This window comes from Lissotriton helveticus, chromosome 3_1, assembly GCF_964261635.1.
Source record: "Lissotriton helveticus chromosome 3_1, aLisHel1.1, whole genome shotgun sequence".
Lineage (NCBI taxonomy): Eukaryota > Metazoa > Chordata > Amphibia > Caudata > Salamandridae > Lissotriton > Lissotriton helveticus.
The window spans coordinates 2020279370-2020296140 of NC_136061.1; the positions used below are offsets into that span (position 1 = coordinate 2020279370).

Here is a 16771-nt window from a genome sequence, read left to right on the forward strand (position 1 = left end):
GTCCGCTGTGCAAGGATAGTTGGCCGCACTCCTCTCAGCTGCACCTCCGATGCTTCGCCGATCCCAGCGAAGGGTCCCGGCCACTGGCGGTGCAGCCGCCTAGGCTCCGCCGCACGTCGCCGCACGCAACGCGGGGACGTCGCTACTGGAGACCGCGGACCTCGGGCCTACCAAGTGTCCCAGCGCTGCAGGCCGCCCACTCCGCCGGCACAGAAGGGACGAGTCTCAATCCGGGTCTGCTAGATCCCCAGGTGGTCGGCAGCACCGGAGGGGGAGAGGGGGTTACAGATCGCGGAATGATGCAGGATAGGGAAGGATTGTAAAGACGGTGTCGGCGGAGCCCCGGGACTATGCGGCCATTTTCCGCGGCTGCTAGCTCCGCCCCTCCCAGGTTGTGCATTGTTTCAGGCCCCCAAGAGCGGCAAGCTCTCGACCCAGGGGTCCAGAAACATATCTGGTGGTAGCAGCCTCGGTAGCCACGCAGTCAGAACACTGGGAGTTGGTTAGGTTTCAGGGGCATCTCTAAGATGCCCTCTGTCTTGCATTTGGCATTAAATTCCACACTGGCATCAGTGTGGGTTTAATGTGCTGAGAAGTTTGCTACCAAACTTCTCAGTCTTCAGTGTCGCCATCATGGTGCTGTGGAGTTCGTAATGACAACCTCCCAGCACCATATACTCTTAATGGCATCACTGCACTTACAGTGCCCAGGAATGGCCCTGGGTACTGTAGGGGCACAGCATTCATGCACCTGTGCCCACACCACTGGCATAGCGCACCCAGCTAGAGGGGTGACTGAGGTATGCAAGAGCAGTGTGTTTGTGGGCATGGCACACATGTCGACTTTCTGTTTAGTTCTGCACCAAGACACTCAGCCTGCAAAGGCAGTGTGTGTGTGTCAGGGTACAAGGCCTCTAATGGTGGCACAAGAAGTGCTTCAGCCCTTAGGGGCCTTCTCTGGTCACAGTGCCCTGGGTACCTAGGGTACCATTTACCAGGGGCAGACCTGTGGCCAGAGATGCCAATTGGGTTTAGGCTTCAATGTAGTTTTTAGGGAAGGAACACAGGCCCAGGATACCTGATTGGCAGGAACCCAGGGCACACTCAGTCAAAGTACATCAGCAATTCAGCAATAAGTGGGGGCATACCATTCAAGAAAGATGGCACTTTCTCACAAAGGGTCATTAAACCCTCCGGAGTGCAAAGTGGGGACGTTGTAAACAACGCAATTGGAATCTTTATGAATAAGCCCTCCGGTCAGAAGGAGATACCTACCTGCGCCAGACTAAAGGATCAATAGTATAATTTTTAACACAATTCAGGAACTTCAGTGTGCCACACAGCTACTGAACTTTTCGTACCTCCTGAAAACTGGCACGAGGAGTGCCTAAAAGGAAATAAAAAGAGGACTTTCACAACCCTTTTGAGCAGAGCACAGCTGCAATCATTTCTGGCCTTTCACACTCGCGTTTTCAGAAACTTTACAAATGAGCTGAGATGGTGTTGTAAGCAACTGCCGTTTAAAAATTCTAGCATATTATAAATCTGTATTACTTTATTACTCTTTTTTAAAAGCTCATTAGCCTCTGCACAAGTTAAATGAAATGTCAGTTCCAAGGCTTGCCTCCATGACAAAGGCTTGACAATTCAAACATTACCTTGTTTCAAAACCTGTTTTAAGAAGCTGCATTTCTACCTTGGTGGCCAACCAAACGTCAGCAACACCATTATTGTTCGGCATTTTACAAAGTTATTAATCAACAGGGTTTGAAATGAAGGTTTTAAAAAAAAAAATAAACAGTTTTTGTACACCCATTCAAAGTATGTAGTATTTTAAAACCTTGTACAACGCAACATGAATGCATGTCTGCAAATCATCTCCATCCATACCTTTTTATTTAAACTTCTGATTCGAGGAAGCATGTAGATTTCATCTAATTCTTTTTGACGTTCTTGATCTTCTAGTTTCTTCCGCTGATCCTCAGGAATTATATCATCCCACTCCTTACTGGGATTATCTTCCAGTTCTGGCTCATCCTCCATTGTAGCAAAATTTGCCACCTGAAGCAGTGATACAATTTTTTTTAATGAGGTGAGACGTTTTGCAGCTATTTGTTAAGAATGGCACACAAAAACGTCATACAGTTATGTTTACGTGAAAGAGTTTCCAAATGGCACAGCTGCCCTGTATATGGTTCTTACACAATGACAATACATTCACACACAAAAAGTCATCCTTAGTAGAATGAGAATGATTTGTGTATTTACAAATAGATTAAAGGCTATGGACTTTCGCACAACTGTCACAAGCTGGAAAATGTACAGAGATATCGCAATAGCAAGAGGTTTATCATCGCCACAAAAGACAAGAAAAAGAATGCACTTCTCGGAATAAATAAAATATAAATGAGCCTATCCAAAAGGCATTCCGGAGATACAATTACCACGTTTCCTTACTGCCATCACATGCCCACCTCCATCATCAATCATTGTATGAATGTCATTTATTGTTTAATGAATTTGAGCTTTCAAATTCCAGCCAAACATAACTAAACAAGAAGACTTATGCAGTACAGCACAATGAACTGAATTGCTATCAGAGCGCTTTCCGGCTGATTTTCAATCTTTCTGTAAACTTGACCATTTTCTTCACAAAAAGGAACTGATCAGAAGAAGATAACATTATTTACCCCAGGACATACAACTGGTCTGAACGAGCTGAGATAGGCACCCAGATTCCAAAATCGAGAAGGCAGTCACTAGACTACATCTTCTACTTTCACGATCATTTTAAGTTCCTTTTCAATAAACATCCGTATCGTAAGGTTATAATCCAGATTTGTAAAGCGTAAGCATATGACCCCTTAAGGTTTGAAGGCGCTGGGGGCCGTCTGGGAGATTAAGTGAGCTGTAGCCCCGAGACACATTGTGCTGAGCTGCCGCCGACACCGGGAATCGAACCGTTAGTCCCGGTCTCCGGAGTCAGCCGCTCATACCACAACTCTCCCTAAGGTTCATAGCCACGTGCACACCTTATGACTGTGATACACCACTTTCAAGAGGCCAGGCATCTATCACTATTAATTTGTGGGAAGAATGTCGGATCCCAAAATAATCTATTGCCCATTACCTTGAACTGCGATAAAAGCTCATCCGTTGCACTTGAGGAGGGTTCATTTTCTCTGGTTTCGGCAAGGCGAAGAATCTCATCAATATCCATTTCCTGTTAGCACCAAGAAGTGGGGAAAAAACATCAGATTTATAGAGGAAACTCAGCAAAAAAAAAAAAAACTCAATATTTACCCCTAGAAGGAGGATGTCTCTCGTTTTTTATAGCAACATAAAAAGCCACGCTTGCATCATTCTCTAACATGTGGGTTGCCTCCTAATACGTTTTGCCGTTGAATAATTTATCCTCCAACTCACATGGCCGGTAGGTCATAGGATTGGTTTTAATGATAATGCTGATGGACTGAGTATGGATCCTAATAAAGTGAGTGACATAACCCAAGAGGACTGGGCACAGGAATGGAGAGTGTAGCAGAAGAAACACTCATGCTACTTTAGCTAAGAGAAAAGATGGAAGAGCAATACAAATAAGTGAGTGTTGAGGAGGACTGCCTTTTAATGTTATAGTTTACATCTAAGGCCACTGGTACATTTTTATGAACCCTGCAAAGGGCAAAGCCCCATCCCCTTCTTAAATCGGGCTTGCATTTGTGCAGTCGTTTCTGTATTTGACGGAACAGATGAAAATAGTTTACTGAAGAGTCTTATGTGGAGTAGCCTTAGCCAGAAATACACACTTCTAAAGGCAGGTCCCAATGAGGTGACTTGGCAGAGAACGGTTTATAAGAAGATTATTTTACCTGTACTGTCCGAAAGCAAGTTATGCTAGTACTTGTAATGCTTATGTCTCACTTTTGTACAACCCAGCGCAAACTTAAGAGTGCAAATGTCCTCATCATGGGGAAAAAAAAATACTATTGTTGTTCTCGACTCAAGTACGTTGACAAATTTTATTCCATAGTCAATGCCTCTCAAGCGCTGTATTCCTCAAATCTAGCAGCAACTTAATTTTCTTAACAGGGAAACATATCTTGTGGGTAATGTGTTATGCCCAATAACTTACCACAAACTGCACAGCAGTCTCCAATATTCAGGATAACAGACATTGATCACATCCCGAAATTATGTTCTGCTCATTATTGTATATCAAATGCAACATCAAAAGAAGTGCTGGCTTCACCCTCCCAAGACTTATATATATTTATATATTTGTTTTTGCAGATTTATATAGAGCAAACTCGACTCAAAGGTATTGGGGGTGCTTTAGATGAGCACCAGCTACGTTACACAAGAATACATTCATTTTTGGTAGTCACGGAGTGATTACGTGATTTGCCCAGAATCACAGATTGCTGAGCCGAAGCCGCTGCTTGAACCTGGTTCCCCAGCTCCAGGTCGGCTGCTCTGGCCGAAAGGCCTCTCCCCAATACAAACTAAAGCCTCTCTCTTGGGTTTTGTATCTAAATGTACACTAGAACCAAAAGACAACATCCACTAACGGATGCAAGGCAGCTGCTAGAACTGGGTGCCAGAGAGGGAGACTACAGCTCCCACAAGTCAGCGCTCTCCCAAGAGGGAGGAGCACGCCTGTTGCCGCCATCGCGCGCATTTAAACACGTTGCCACCCCCGGGACGCAGGATGCGAGGCTGCTGCCAGAACTGGGTGCCAGAGAGGGAGACTACAGCTCCCAGAAGTCAGCGCTCTCCTAGGAGGGAGGAGCACGCCTGTTGCCGCCGTCGTGCGCATTTAAGCGCGTTGCCACCCCCGGGACGCAGGACGCTTGACTGCTGTCAGAACTGGGTGCCAGAGAGGGATACTACAGCTCCTAGAAGTCAGCGCTCTCCCAGGAGGGAGGAGCACGCCTAAGTAAGTAAATCTTTATTGCTCAGTTAATTAAAACCATTGCAATTTTTAGCATATAAAACATTAAATACTGTTATTATAAGAAATATAAAAATGAAGATGACTTCATATAAAAAAAAAGAAAAATAGTTGTTACTACAGACATTTATACTTCTTTCAAGCTGAACATAGAATTAAAAATAGAGTGAGTCTCTTGTTTTGCCTGGACTGGTTGTGTCCAAGGACTTACATTAGGGTGTAGACCGAACTGTAATATATGATACGAACGGAAAAGGCTTGTTTTTCACCAGAGTCTTATTGGTCCGTAGCGATCCCCTACTGTTTTATTGTGTGCTAATTAGCGTTCGGGAGTCTGTTCATTCCCATGTTGAATGGTTGATTCCTATTCGTAGCCCCTTTGAATTTTGCTTCTTGGCTTGGAATCATCCAGTGTCTGCCTTCTGTCGTTCTTGGTTTTTTTCTACTTCCTCCAGGAATTTGACAACATGGCTTGCTAGTTGAATATTTTTTCCCTCAAAGTATGCCTTGACCGCCTGCCAGCATATTCTTATGCCCAGCTGATTAAGGGGCAGTTTAAGGTGAGATCTGCGCTCTGTGTCCAGACCTTTACAGGTGCATATTAGGTGCTGGATATCTTCTTTTGCGTTCCCACATATTCGGCAATTGGTTGTTGCTTGGGACCTTTTCCATGGGGTAGATGGTGTTGTGCTGGGAGTTGGCCCAGCCGTAAGCGTAGGAACTTCTCCTTTGTGCGCCTGGTGAACCCGACTCCTAGATAGCTTTGGCAGAGACTGCTTGTGTAGCTTTGGATGACTGTCCAGCCATGGGCCCGGTTAGCTAGGCTTGCTTTATCCTCAATTAACGAGATAGATCTTACTCATTTGTTGACTAGCTGTTTAAAGGTGTTGTGAGACACGCTGAGTTTCCAGGCTTCTTGTAGGCACAAGGAGTTTATTGAGTGCTTAAAGATATTTTGCGGCCGCACTATTGCTCTTACTTTCTATCTCCTTCCATAGATAGTGATTTAGGCTTACGGCTTCTCCTCTCTGGATCTTATGCCATCTTTTGGCGTAGGCACCCATTCGCTCCATCGATTGGTTTCTCAGGCCGAATTCCAGCCTTATTTGAGCCTGAGAGGTGTAGTTGGGCAGGCTGAAAATCATTCTCATGGCCTTCGCTATTGTACTGTTCAACAGCGGAGCGTCCCTCCCTCGGAGGCATTTGCTTACGTAAGTTACTGCCGATGTTCATTTTGCCTGGAGCACTTGAAGCAGGGGGGTGAAGCTTCGGCCGACTGCTTTCGTTTTGAGGCTCCTTAGTGCAATCGCTATGCTAATGCCCCTCCGTTTTATTGCTTCCTTTTGCTGTTGGAATGAGCCCTTTCTGTCAAGAATTACCCCCAGGTACCTGTACTCCTCCACTATTTCCAGTCTGATCCCTCCCATGTGCCAGGGGAATCCTGCTGATGTTGTTTTTGCGTTTATCTTCCTTATTATGGTTTTTAAGAGGTTAATGCTCAAGCTATTCTCTGTTGAGTACTTGAACGTTGTGCTAATCAGATGCTGTAGTCCTATCGGTGTTCTGCTGATTAGCACAATATAATCAGCATACATTAAGTTGGAGAGAGTAAGACCGCCTATGCTTGGAGCATGAGAGTTGCTTTCATCCAGCTGCTGTGCAAGGTCAGACAAAAAGATGTTGAATAATGTTGTCGCTAGCACGCAACTTTTTTTTAGGCGTTTTGTGGTCATTATTTTTCTTGACAGGAAGTTTCCTGATCCTAACTTGATTTGGACCCATGTGTCCGTGTGTAGTAGGATCAGCTGTGTGAGTCGCCTCAATGGAATGTTCCTTTCTTCCAGCTTTGACCATAGTAAGTTTGTTGATGGTGTAGAACGCGGAGGTAAAATCGATAAAGCATACATACAGAGGTAGATTGGCTGTCTTTATGACATCGATGAGGAGCGAGAGAGCCATCATGTTTGATGTTGTACCCATTTGTTTGTGGAATCCTGTCTGGGTGATAGGGATCACTGCATTTTCTTCAGACCATTCCAAGAGCTCCTTTAAAAGGAGGCCAGCATAGTATTTGGCTTCGTTATCGATTAGGGCTACTAGTCTGTAATTTTTTGGATCCTTTACGTTGCCCTTCTTATGTATTGGCGCTATTATAGAGCCTTTCCATGACGCTAGGATTGTTGCAGTATCTATTATCTGTTTGAAAAGTGGCACTAAGGCCGCTGCCCAGTATTCCAGGTTTTGTTTGTACAGTAATGGGGGATCCCGTTGGGGCCTGGCGCCCCCTCCGCCTTCCCCTTCGCGATCCTACTTCTAATTTGTTTTTCGGTTGGGTAAAAAGCAGTACTGACCAATTGTGGAGTCCAGGCTAAACCTTTTTTAGCCTTATCCGGATGGCCAGTTGTTGCAGAGTGTAGCACTGTGTTGAAGTGTGCCTGAAGATAGTTGGACCAAGCTTCCTCGGTCAGGTAAGAATCGATGGTGGGACTTCTAGAGCTCTGGAGTGTATTGACTGTCTTCCAGAATCTTCCGCTTGTGTTGGTTCCTTTAGCGTCATGGAGAAGTCTTGCCCATAGCTCATCCTCTGCTTTCCTTTTTACATGCCAGATTATTCTCTTTTTGGTCTGTTTTAAGTTTTGTAATTCTGTTTGAATCGCAATGTCAGGTCCGTCACGGTGTAATTTCCGCAGTAATTTGTTAATGTTTCTTTTGAGGAGCTTTGTCTTGATGTTTTGGTTTAAGGCCTTGTCGCAGTTGCCAGCTGAGTTAGTTCTCTTTTTTTGGTTTTTACAACTGTGATAATCCAGCTTTGTGTGGGTCTTAGCTTTCCTTGTGTGTGCCTGTCCCAGGCTGCTCGTGAATTGCTCCCAGGCGTTTAGATGATCACGCTGGTTTGTGATGCTAATTTCCCACCGGCTTTTTGCATCAATTGTGAAGCCTTCTAGATTTGACGTGTTGCATTTTATTCTTTTCTGCCGCACCGACAGTGAACATTCCAAGTTTGTCGCCGGCCGAGATGGCACAGCCCCCTGGAAGATGAGGCCAAATTCTTGCGGCTGATGGTCGCTGGCTGACATTGTGCCTATTCGGAAGTCCGTGACTTTCCCAAAGAGTTGTAGGGATACGAATGTATAGTCTAAGGTAGAGTTAGCGGTTGAATTGTGAAAAGTAGCTGACGGGGGGGGGGGGGCTGTCATTTATGAAGCGGCCGTTTAAGGCTGCCAGATTAAGGTGTTCTAGATCCTTTGTACTAGACATTGTCAGCCGATTTTGTATGCCCCATTTGCTTGTTGCTTGTTGTGGTATGTCCCATGCCAGGAACTGCTCATCCAGTGATGTGTCCCTTATTTGCGGCCCTCCCAGGAACATATTAAAATCCCCTGGTACTATAAGGTTGGGTGTAGCTGTTTCTGCCAATATTTTAGAAATTTCTTCCATCAAGAGGTTCATTCCTGTTTTTTTTCCCCGTGGATGTAGGTATACATTCATCAGTCTTAATCTTTGTTTTAGGTTTTTTCCCCTTACTTCTAGTTCTATTGTGAGAGTGCAATTGTTGCCTGTCTGTTTCATGTTTGTATACTTCGATTCATTGAAGCTCTTTATGGCAGTGTATATTGTTAGGCCGCCTTTTAGGTGGCCATAAATGGCATTTCTTATTGCTGGGAGATGGTATGAATTGAAGCCCTGAATTTGATGTGGTTGTTCTAACCAAGTCTCCTGAAGGGCTATTAAATCGAATTTCTGGAGGTAGGATAATAGCTGAATATCATCTCTTTTATTTCCTAGGCCATTTATGTTCCAGGAACATATTCTTAGTTGTTGCTGAGTTGTGGTGTTTTGTTGAATGCTTTGTCAGAACTTTGGGGCCCTTGTGTTGATTGTCCTCGCTATCCAATTCCAGTCATCTTGTCCAAGTGGCCCTTGCGCTTGCCTGTTGGTCTGAGAGGTCGTCCTAGACACTGAAAGGCTTCTGGCCCCCTTTAAGACACTTTCAGTTTTTGCTGGAAATTGTTTGTTTATTGGGTTTTGGGCTTGTCTCTCGTATGCCTGGCGTAGTGGTTACAGGTGTGAGAAGTTGGCCTGATATGCAGTGCTCACTATTCTAGTGAACACTATGTATCAGTCCAAACGACCCTTATTGATGATTGGTTGTAAGTCAACCTGATAGACCAGCTATCCTAGTAGCATGGACAAGAGCAGTCTTTAGGCTAAACTCTAGAGGGCGTGTTAAGCCAGCTGTTTTACCATCACATTTACCCCTTGAACACCAAGTGAAAGGACACCACACAAGTTGTTATGAAAATAAAGTATATTTATTTATAACAGTAATACCCTGAACTCTTTATGAGTCAGGGAGCTAAGCACAATACAAAACTCTTAAAGAAATACTGAAAGTCGCACAATTTACACAAATGCCCGAGGGGCACAAAAAACCATATACTACAAAAGTGGAATGCGAATTACTAGCAGGTAAGTAACTATTCTCAGAGGCTTTGGGATCGCTAGGACTAGACTACTGAACCTTTAGATTACGAGCAGGAGGCCTAGGGAGATCGGGTGCAGAGTGTGCACTCTCACGCGGGATGCGGAACAAAGTCTATGGAGGCTAGTAAAGGCAAAGTTAGTGTTATCGGACGAATCCGACTAGGTAGAGCTGAAACGAAAAAGGATCTGGACACTTAGATAGTTAAGCTATGCTGGAGCACCGAAATGCTTAGGTTACCTAGCCCAGGGGCTGCGGCTGCATAGGTCTGAAAAGACGTCGGGAATCCTCGTTGCAGTCTATGGAGCCTGAAAGAAGATGTTGCTGGCAGGCGACCAGTGATGAAGTTCGATGTGATCCAAGCCTGGATCGATGAAGATGGAGACCTGTAAGCAGAGGGGACCAAGTCCTGAATCACTAGCCAGTGATTAGGTGGGCACCAGGGTGGCACCGGGCGAAGTCACCTCGACCAGGTGAGTGGGAGACGCTGGGCTCTGCAGTCTCTCGGACCAGGAGGCGTTGTCGGCGACCAGGATGGAGGTGCGAGCTGTCCCACGGTGGTATCTGCTGTCGACGTCGCTGGACCCAGGATTGGGGCAACAACTCTTGGCAAATGCAAGCCCACGCGGTGGACTCAAAATGGCGTCTGGAGTGGACCAGGAGGGTCCGGGGTGCTCCTCTGTTGGAAGGGAGCAAGGGCCAGTCTGGAGCAACCAGACCAGCAGTGTTGTCGTCGTGGTTCGTCGTCAGAAGGGCCACTAGCCAACGGGCAAGTGTCCTGGACAACGCGGTGAGCAGCAAAGAGCAGAAGGGCCCCTCGCAGATCTCGTGGATGCTGGAGGGCTGGACTTCGGTGCTGGAGCTGCTCAGGGTCGGGGCTTCTCAGACCCCAAAGCACTCACTCAAGGATCCCTCGGTGGTCGTGCTGGGCAAGCGTCGTGCAGTCTTGAAGATGGCCAGTCCCTCGAGGTCTCGTCACACCCACGAATCTCAGCTGGGCTGATGATGCAGGTAGAGGTCAGAGGTGCCAGGGAAGCCGGTTCTCGTCGAGCTGGGCAGTCTTGATCCGGAGGAGAGACTTACAGCAAACCGCGATGCTTGGATGGTGCCTGCGGGTGCAGGGTGACTACTCCTTAGTCACAAGGGAGAAATCTTAGGAAGAAGTCTTGAGTTCCTTTCGTAGAAAGTAGTTTCAGGATTCAAAGATGATCTGATTTGGAAGGGGGCCTGCTCCTACCTTTATCCTGAGAAAGGGGGCTGGCACGCGACTAGGTCCTGCCCATGGGTGGGACCAGGAAGGGGGGTGGTTACACCCCTCTCCCCTGCCGGACTTTCCCCAGCTCAGGGGCTGGTGTGCCCCTGGAAATGGTTCAAACCGGCCTATGCACAGTGAGCACCGGGGTGCCACTTGCAGTCACCTTCCTCTATAGCCCTGCCTACCTGGGATACACATAACCCTGTCTGGGATGGTGCTAGCACCGCCCCTGACAGGAAACCCTTTGTCCAAGCCTCCCGCGCTGGGAGGATTCCCAGCAGCAAGAGGGCAGATTTGTGTCTCGGTGGCAGCATCCATCTTGTGGAGCTGAGGCTATGTTCAACTTTAACCGGGGTTACAGGCTACCAACATGTCTTCTCCCTCTAGAGGGGTGGAATGCTACCCCCGTCGCCAGAACTGGCGAGGGGGTAGTATTCCAAAGCGTATGACACCTTACACGACATGTTTAGATAATGTCAGACCAAAGTTACCATAACCGCGAGGATTATAAGGCACTTAAGAGTATATGGTCTGACGCTATCATGGAAACGGCTACGGGATAGATCCCGAAAGCCGCAGACAGGCTCAGCTCATGCCAGAGCACCATCTCACACGATTCCAAGCCCTCTGCCTTCAGGATTGTTAAGGCCTGCCATAGGAGTGACTGATAGGAGATCTGTGTGCCCATTTTAGGTTTAGATATAGGTATACTATATCTAAAGCAAAGGGTGATTACACCACCTTGCCCCAGCTGTCAAGCAGCCAGTTGTGTCAGTTTTGGATGGCCAGCCAGGGGTGGCATAATACATGCTTCAGCCCCTGGTAGGCCCTGGGTACACCTATGCCCTGGATACCTAAGGTATACTGTACAGGGACTAATAAGGTGACTCAGTATCCAATCAGATATGTACCTAGGGTACATGGAATCCATTTTAACAGAGAGAGCAGTGGGCCTGGGGTCCTGAATAGCAGGGCCCCAGGTCAACTAAGTCAGAAAACCAGCAAAACACCAGGCAAAAAGTTGGGGGCAACCATAGTCAGGGATCTACCTTCCTACAACAGGTACACAGTTTTTTCCATTTTTTTTAGGCGTATCCCCCAGGATAGAAAGTGTGGTTCAAGTTCCATTATTCTCGTTGCTGTGTCATTTCTTGCCCATGTTGTGTTTGTGGCCTCCAGATCTGACAGAAGTTTACGGTCGATAAATTCCACTGCCACTAGGTCTTTAGTGCTGCTATCGGACAGACTGCTGAAGGTTGACAGTAGGTGTAAGATGTTACCTCGATTGAGGGTATCCCCTCTGCCTCTTGACTTATATTCAGGAATGAACAGTATTATGCCACTGTCTGCTTCCGCCTGACCAGTCACCCATTTTTTGAAGTCCACTGTGCCCGTTTCAGTCTGTGGGCTATCGGGTCTCTTGTCAGGTTTTGGGCCCTCCCCCTGCCTTTCCAGGTTTGTCAAAATGAGCATTGCTCTGGAATCTTGTTTCAAGTGGGAGTCCTTTCTTCCGTCTGCCGATGGACCCCCGCTAGATATTGGATGGGTGTGATTCTCTCTTTATGACGACTTTTCCATCTCCCTCGCCGGAGAAGTTTTTGTGGTCGTAAGCGGGCTTTCTATCTTTTCTGCTGCTTTTTCTTCTAGGGCGTCTACTGCTTCCTCTTCTGGGGACGTAGTTGTCCTTTTGAAGAATGTTTTTAGGTTGGCCATCTTTTTCGTCCTTTCCTTTTTTGTTTTTGAGGTCTTTTGTTTTCTGCCCTGCATTCCTCCTTGCTCGCATTCCTGGTGATTTCATTGTGGGGACTTGTCGCGGTGTCTAGATCTAGCTCTTCCGTGTGTCCAGGTTGTGTGTTTGTTTGTGCCGGGGCTTTGCTCCTTTGATTAGCGGGAAGCTGCCTTAAAGATTTCCCTGTGACCTCTGCGTAGGTGTCGTTAACCGGTTTATTGACTTCTAGGCCAATTGGGCTGTTTGGCTCGAGTTCTCCTCTTTGTCTGTTCGGCGCAGTTAATGGGTTCTGTGAATTTGCAGTAAGTGAATGTTCTCTGGGGAATATGAGGTGTTAGTTTAAGCCCTCTTTCCCAATATCTCGGTTGCTTATGATTGTTTTATCCGTTGTCTGTTATAGATCCGCCAAGATGCCTCCCAGGAGTTGAGGGATTGTGGTTAGTTTATCCACTATTGAGTAACATGCACAACTAGGCTGCTCTATTTTTGTTTCCGCTTGCACCCTCTTTATCATACAATTCATGTCTACCAACTTGTTGTCGATTTTGGCTACATGTATGGCCAAGAAGTTTAAGAGGGATAGTTGGATGTCCATTTTTTCTGAATGGTACTGCATGGCCTTTATTGATACTTGAAGCGTATTTAGCAATGATGACCATAGGACTTCAGCGCTTTTTGGGTGGTCTTCAGTTGGTGGAATCTTCTCGGAGTCTTGTGTACTCTCTGGTGTGATGCCGTCAGGCTGTGTAATAGCTGGTGAGTATGATTCTGCCAGCCTCTCCCACTCTTCTGTTGTTAGCTGGGAGTTATCTTCAGGGTTGAAGGATACTGGTTGGGTATATGCCTGACTTGCGTCAGTTGTTCTAGTTTTTTCTGTAAGGTCAATTGTTTCTATTGTCTCCCGTTCCTGCGTTTTTCCTGACTCACTGCCCCACCCCTTCTGGACTGGGTCAGGTATTCTGATTTTTTCTGTCAGTTTGGTTGCTTCACTTAGCTCTCTTTCCGGCGTAGTTTTTGACTCTCTGGCCCACCGCATGTGGGCATGTTCTTGGCGTGACTGAATCCCCAGATTGATGTCCTGGTCGCCATCTGTAGACAGACACCTTCGTTCTTGTGTAACCTTCTGAACTGGGTTTTGTTTTGTTTGTTTGTTCCAGCACCTTTGGGGGCTCCAAATCTGACTGAGTTGGAGTTTTTGGCACGCTGGTTCCTGGTGGATCTGTTTTACTCTTGATATTGAGCTCATCACTGCTGTGCTCGGCCGCTGTTGGCTTGAGGCTGCGGGATTGTCTGTATTAGAACTTTTGGCTCAAGGGGGAGACCCCTTTTGTTGCTAATGTCTGTGATCGTGACTTTATCCACCCTGCTGTCACCATTGATTAAGCTTTCTGCATTCCTTGCGTGTGTGGAAATTCCAAATTTTTTCACATTTCTTGTCTTCCGAGCCTTCAATGTAATTACTTTGCAAGCACCCTTCCGGTTCCATTGGCCAAGGGCAAACCCTTGAGTTTGCTGTTAGAGCTGCTTAGGTAAGAGCCTGGCTCTTTCAGAAATGAAAAAATAGAGTAAATTTTTGGTTGAGAGCTCTTTCTTTCTGTTTTGCTGATGTTTAAGCCAGTCCTTTCAGCCATTTCGGGCGTCGGGTCTAGTAGTAGGGGCTCTTCTTGTTCTTGTTCTGTCAACATGGCGTCTGTATCAGTAATGAGTTTGCGTTTGCTGGCACTGCGCCGTTTGGCTGGAACTCCATCTGTTGCTTACCTGATTTTACCTGACCTCATGATGTTATGGGTCTATGGGTCTTTGAGTTTTTCTGAATTGCGACCGGCGGTATTGTGATTGCTTAATTTGTGGTAGATTTGCGTTTATGATTTTGCAATGCCTTATCGCAGGTCCTCTGTCTACCTCGGACTCTTTGTTTTGCCAGTACTCCCAATCGTGGCAGTTGTGTTGAGTTACCGTCAGATGCTTGCGTTATTTTGTTGTTGTTAATCAAGCCCCAAGATTCCTTGGTTGTTCCTTGGTTATGCCTCATTAATTTGTTTTGTTTGTTTTGTTTATTTTATTGAATTTTCCTTTTGCACAAGTTACTACTTGTGTAACGATATATCTGTAAGAGACATTAGTTAGTATTAGATTCCTTACCTTAGAATATCCCCAGGCGTCAGACTGGATCCGGAAATTTTTGCGTAGCAGTACCGTTGCGCGTCGGTAGGCGTCGTCTGCGGCTCCGCGTCCGTCGTCGGCGTCATGGGCGCCGTGATGATGTCGTCGGAGTACTTAGACGCCGCCTCCGCGTGCTGACGTCAGTTCTTAGACACAGCTTTTCCGCGCCAGAAACGCAGAGCCATGCTAAAAACCAACACTGGTGCCATTGAAACTAGGGCCCTGAAAGGGGACAACCCTAACCATAGATATTGGTTCGCAGAACGGGGAGGATGGGTGGATCGGTAAGGAATCTAATACTAACTAATGTCTCTTACAGATATATCGTTACACAAGTAGTAACTTGTGCATCTGAAAGAGACACGTTAGTATTAGATTCCTTACCTTAGAATAGATACCCCAGCAATACCAACCCCGGTGGTGGGTCTGCGAACCAATAATCACACCAGAACGTCCTGGAGGACGGAACGGCCAAAGAAGCCATCCCTCCGGACTTGGCTGTCCAGGCAGTAGTGTCTTGCAAACGTGTGCAGCGATGCCCACGTAGCTGCCTGACAGATGTCTTGTAAGGGCACACCCCTGCCCAGGGCAGTGGTAGTCGCCGTGGCTCGGGTAGAATGAGCCCGCAATCCAGCAGGGGGCTCCTTCCTAGCCAAGGAGTAGCATGCCTGGATACACAAGATGATCCACCGGGAGATGGTCCTCTTGTGCACCGCTTTTCCCTTCTTAGCGCCCACGTAACCAACAAAGAGTTGGTCATCCACCCGGTACTGGCGTGTGCGATCCAGATAAAATGAGAGCGCACGTTTTGGGTCCAGACGGTGGAGTCGCTCTTCCTCTTTAGAGGGATGCGGTGGCGGGAAGAAGGTTGGCAAGGTGATAGACTGCCCGATGTGAAAGGCCGTGACAACCTTGGGCAGGAAAGAAGGTTTGGTACGAAGCACCACTTTGTCCGGATGGACAGAAAGGAAAGGTGGAGTACAAGAAAGGGCCTGGAGCTCACTCACTCTCCTGGCAGAGGTGATGGCAACCAGGAAAGCAGTCTTCAAGGTCAGAAGACGAAGAGGACAGTTGTGAAGTGGCTCAAAGGGAGCGCACATCAGGAATGTTAAAACCAGGTTCAAGTCCCACTGAGGCATCACAAACGGAACAGGAGGAAACGTGTGAGTGATGCCCTTAAGAAATCTGTTTACAATAGGGGACTTGAACTAAGAAGGCTGATCAGGTAGCCTGAGAAAGGCTGAAAGGGCAGAAAGGTAGCCCTTGAGAGTGCCCAGAGCAGAGCCCTACTGGGCAAGAGAAAGGAGGAAGAGAAGAACCTCAGAAAGAGGGGCAGTAAGAGGATCCACAGCATTTGCTGTGCACCATGCCACAAATCTGTTCCACCTGCAGGCGTATACCGACTTTGTGGAGGGACGCCTGGCTGCCAGAATGATGTTACAGACTTCAGGAGGCAAGTCAAATGGCCTCAACTGTCGCCGCTCAATCTCCAAGCATGGAGGTGGAGACTGGACAGGTTCGGGTGGAGGACCGTCCCCTGCTGCTGCGACAGAAGGTCCTCCTGAAGAGGCAGACAAACCGGGGGTTCGACTGACCGACTGAGTAGCTCTGGATACCAGTACCTTCGAGCCCAGTCCGTAGCCACAAGGATGACTTGGGCCCGGTCGCGCCTGATCTTCTTCAGCACTCTGGGCAGAAGTGGTATAGGCGGAAAGGCGTACAACAGACCGCAACTCCACTCGCGACGAAAAGCGTCTCCGAGCGAGTGCCGCCTTGGAAATTCCAACGCGCAGAACTGATGACATTGCGCGTTCTCTTCGGTGGCGAATAGATCTAACCAAGGCTCTCCCCATTGCTGAAAGAGGCCTTGCGCCACGTCCGAGTTCAGACGCCATTCGTGATCCATCATGCACCGACGGCTGAGCTTGTCCGCCCTGGCGTTCAGAGAACCTGCCAGGTGTTGAGCCACCAGGGTCATGCCCTGGCGTTCCAGCCATTGCCAAAGGCGAAGAGCCTCTTGACAAAAGATCCACGACCCCACCCCGCCTTGTTTGTTGCAGTACCACATGGCGGTGGTGTTGTCCGTGAACACCTGCACTACACTCCCCCGGACAGAGGGGAGGAATGCCTTCAGTGCTAGACGAATCGCCCTGAGCTCCAACAGGTTGATGTGGAGCCGGGTCTCCGCCG

At 47.5% G+C, this 16771-nt stretch overlaps 1 protein-coding gene across 2 annotated transcripts in view; it reads right to left on the minus strand.

The window, feature by feature from the left end:
* Positions 1-16771, minus strand: part of CHD2 (chromodomain helicase DNA binding protein 2) — a 2197496-nt gene that overhangs the window by 966923 nt on the left and 1213802 nt on the right. For both annotated transcript variants that reach the window (XM_078683153.1, XM_078683151.1), the window contains 2 exons: positions 3131-3223; positions 1891-2061 (listed from right to left, as the gene is read on the minus strand). In XM_078683153.1, the coding sequence (XP_078539279.1) occupies positions 1891-2061; positions 3131-3223 (264 nt within the window). The remainder of the gene's footprint in view (positions 1-1890; positions 2062-3130; positions 3224-16771) is intronic.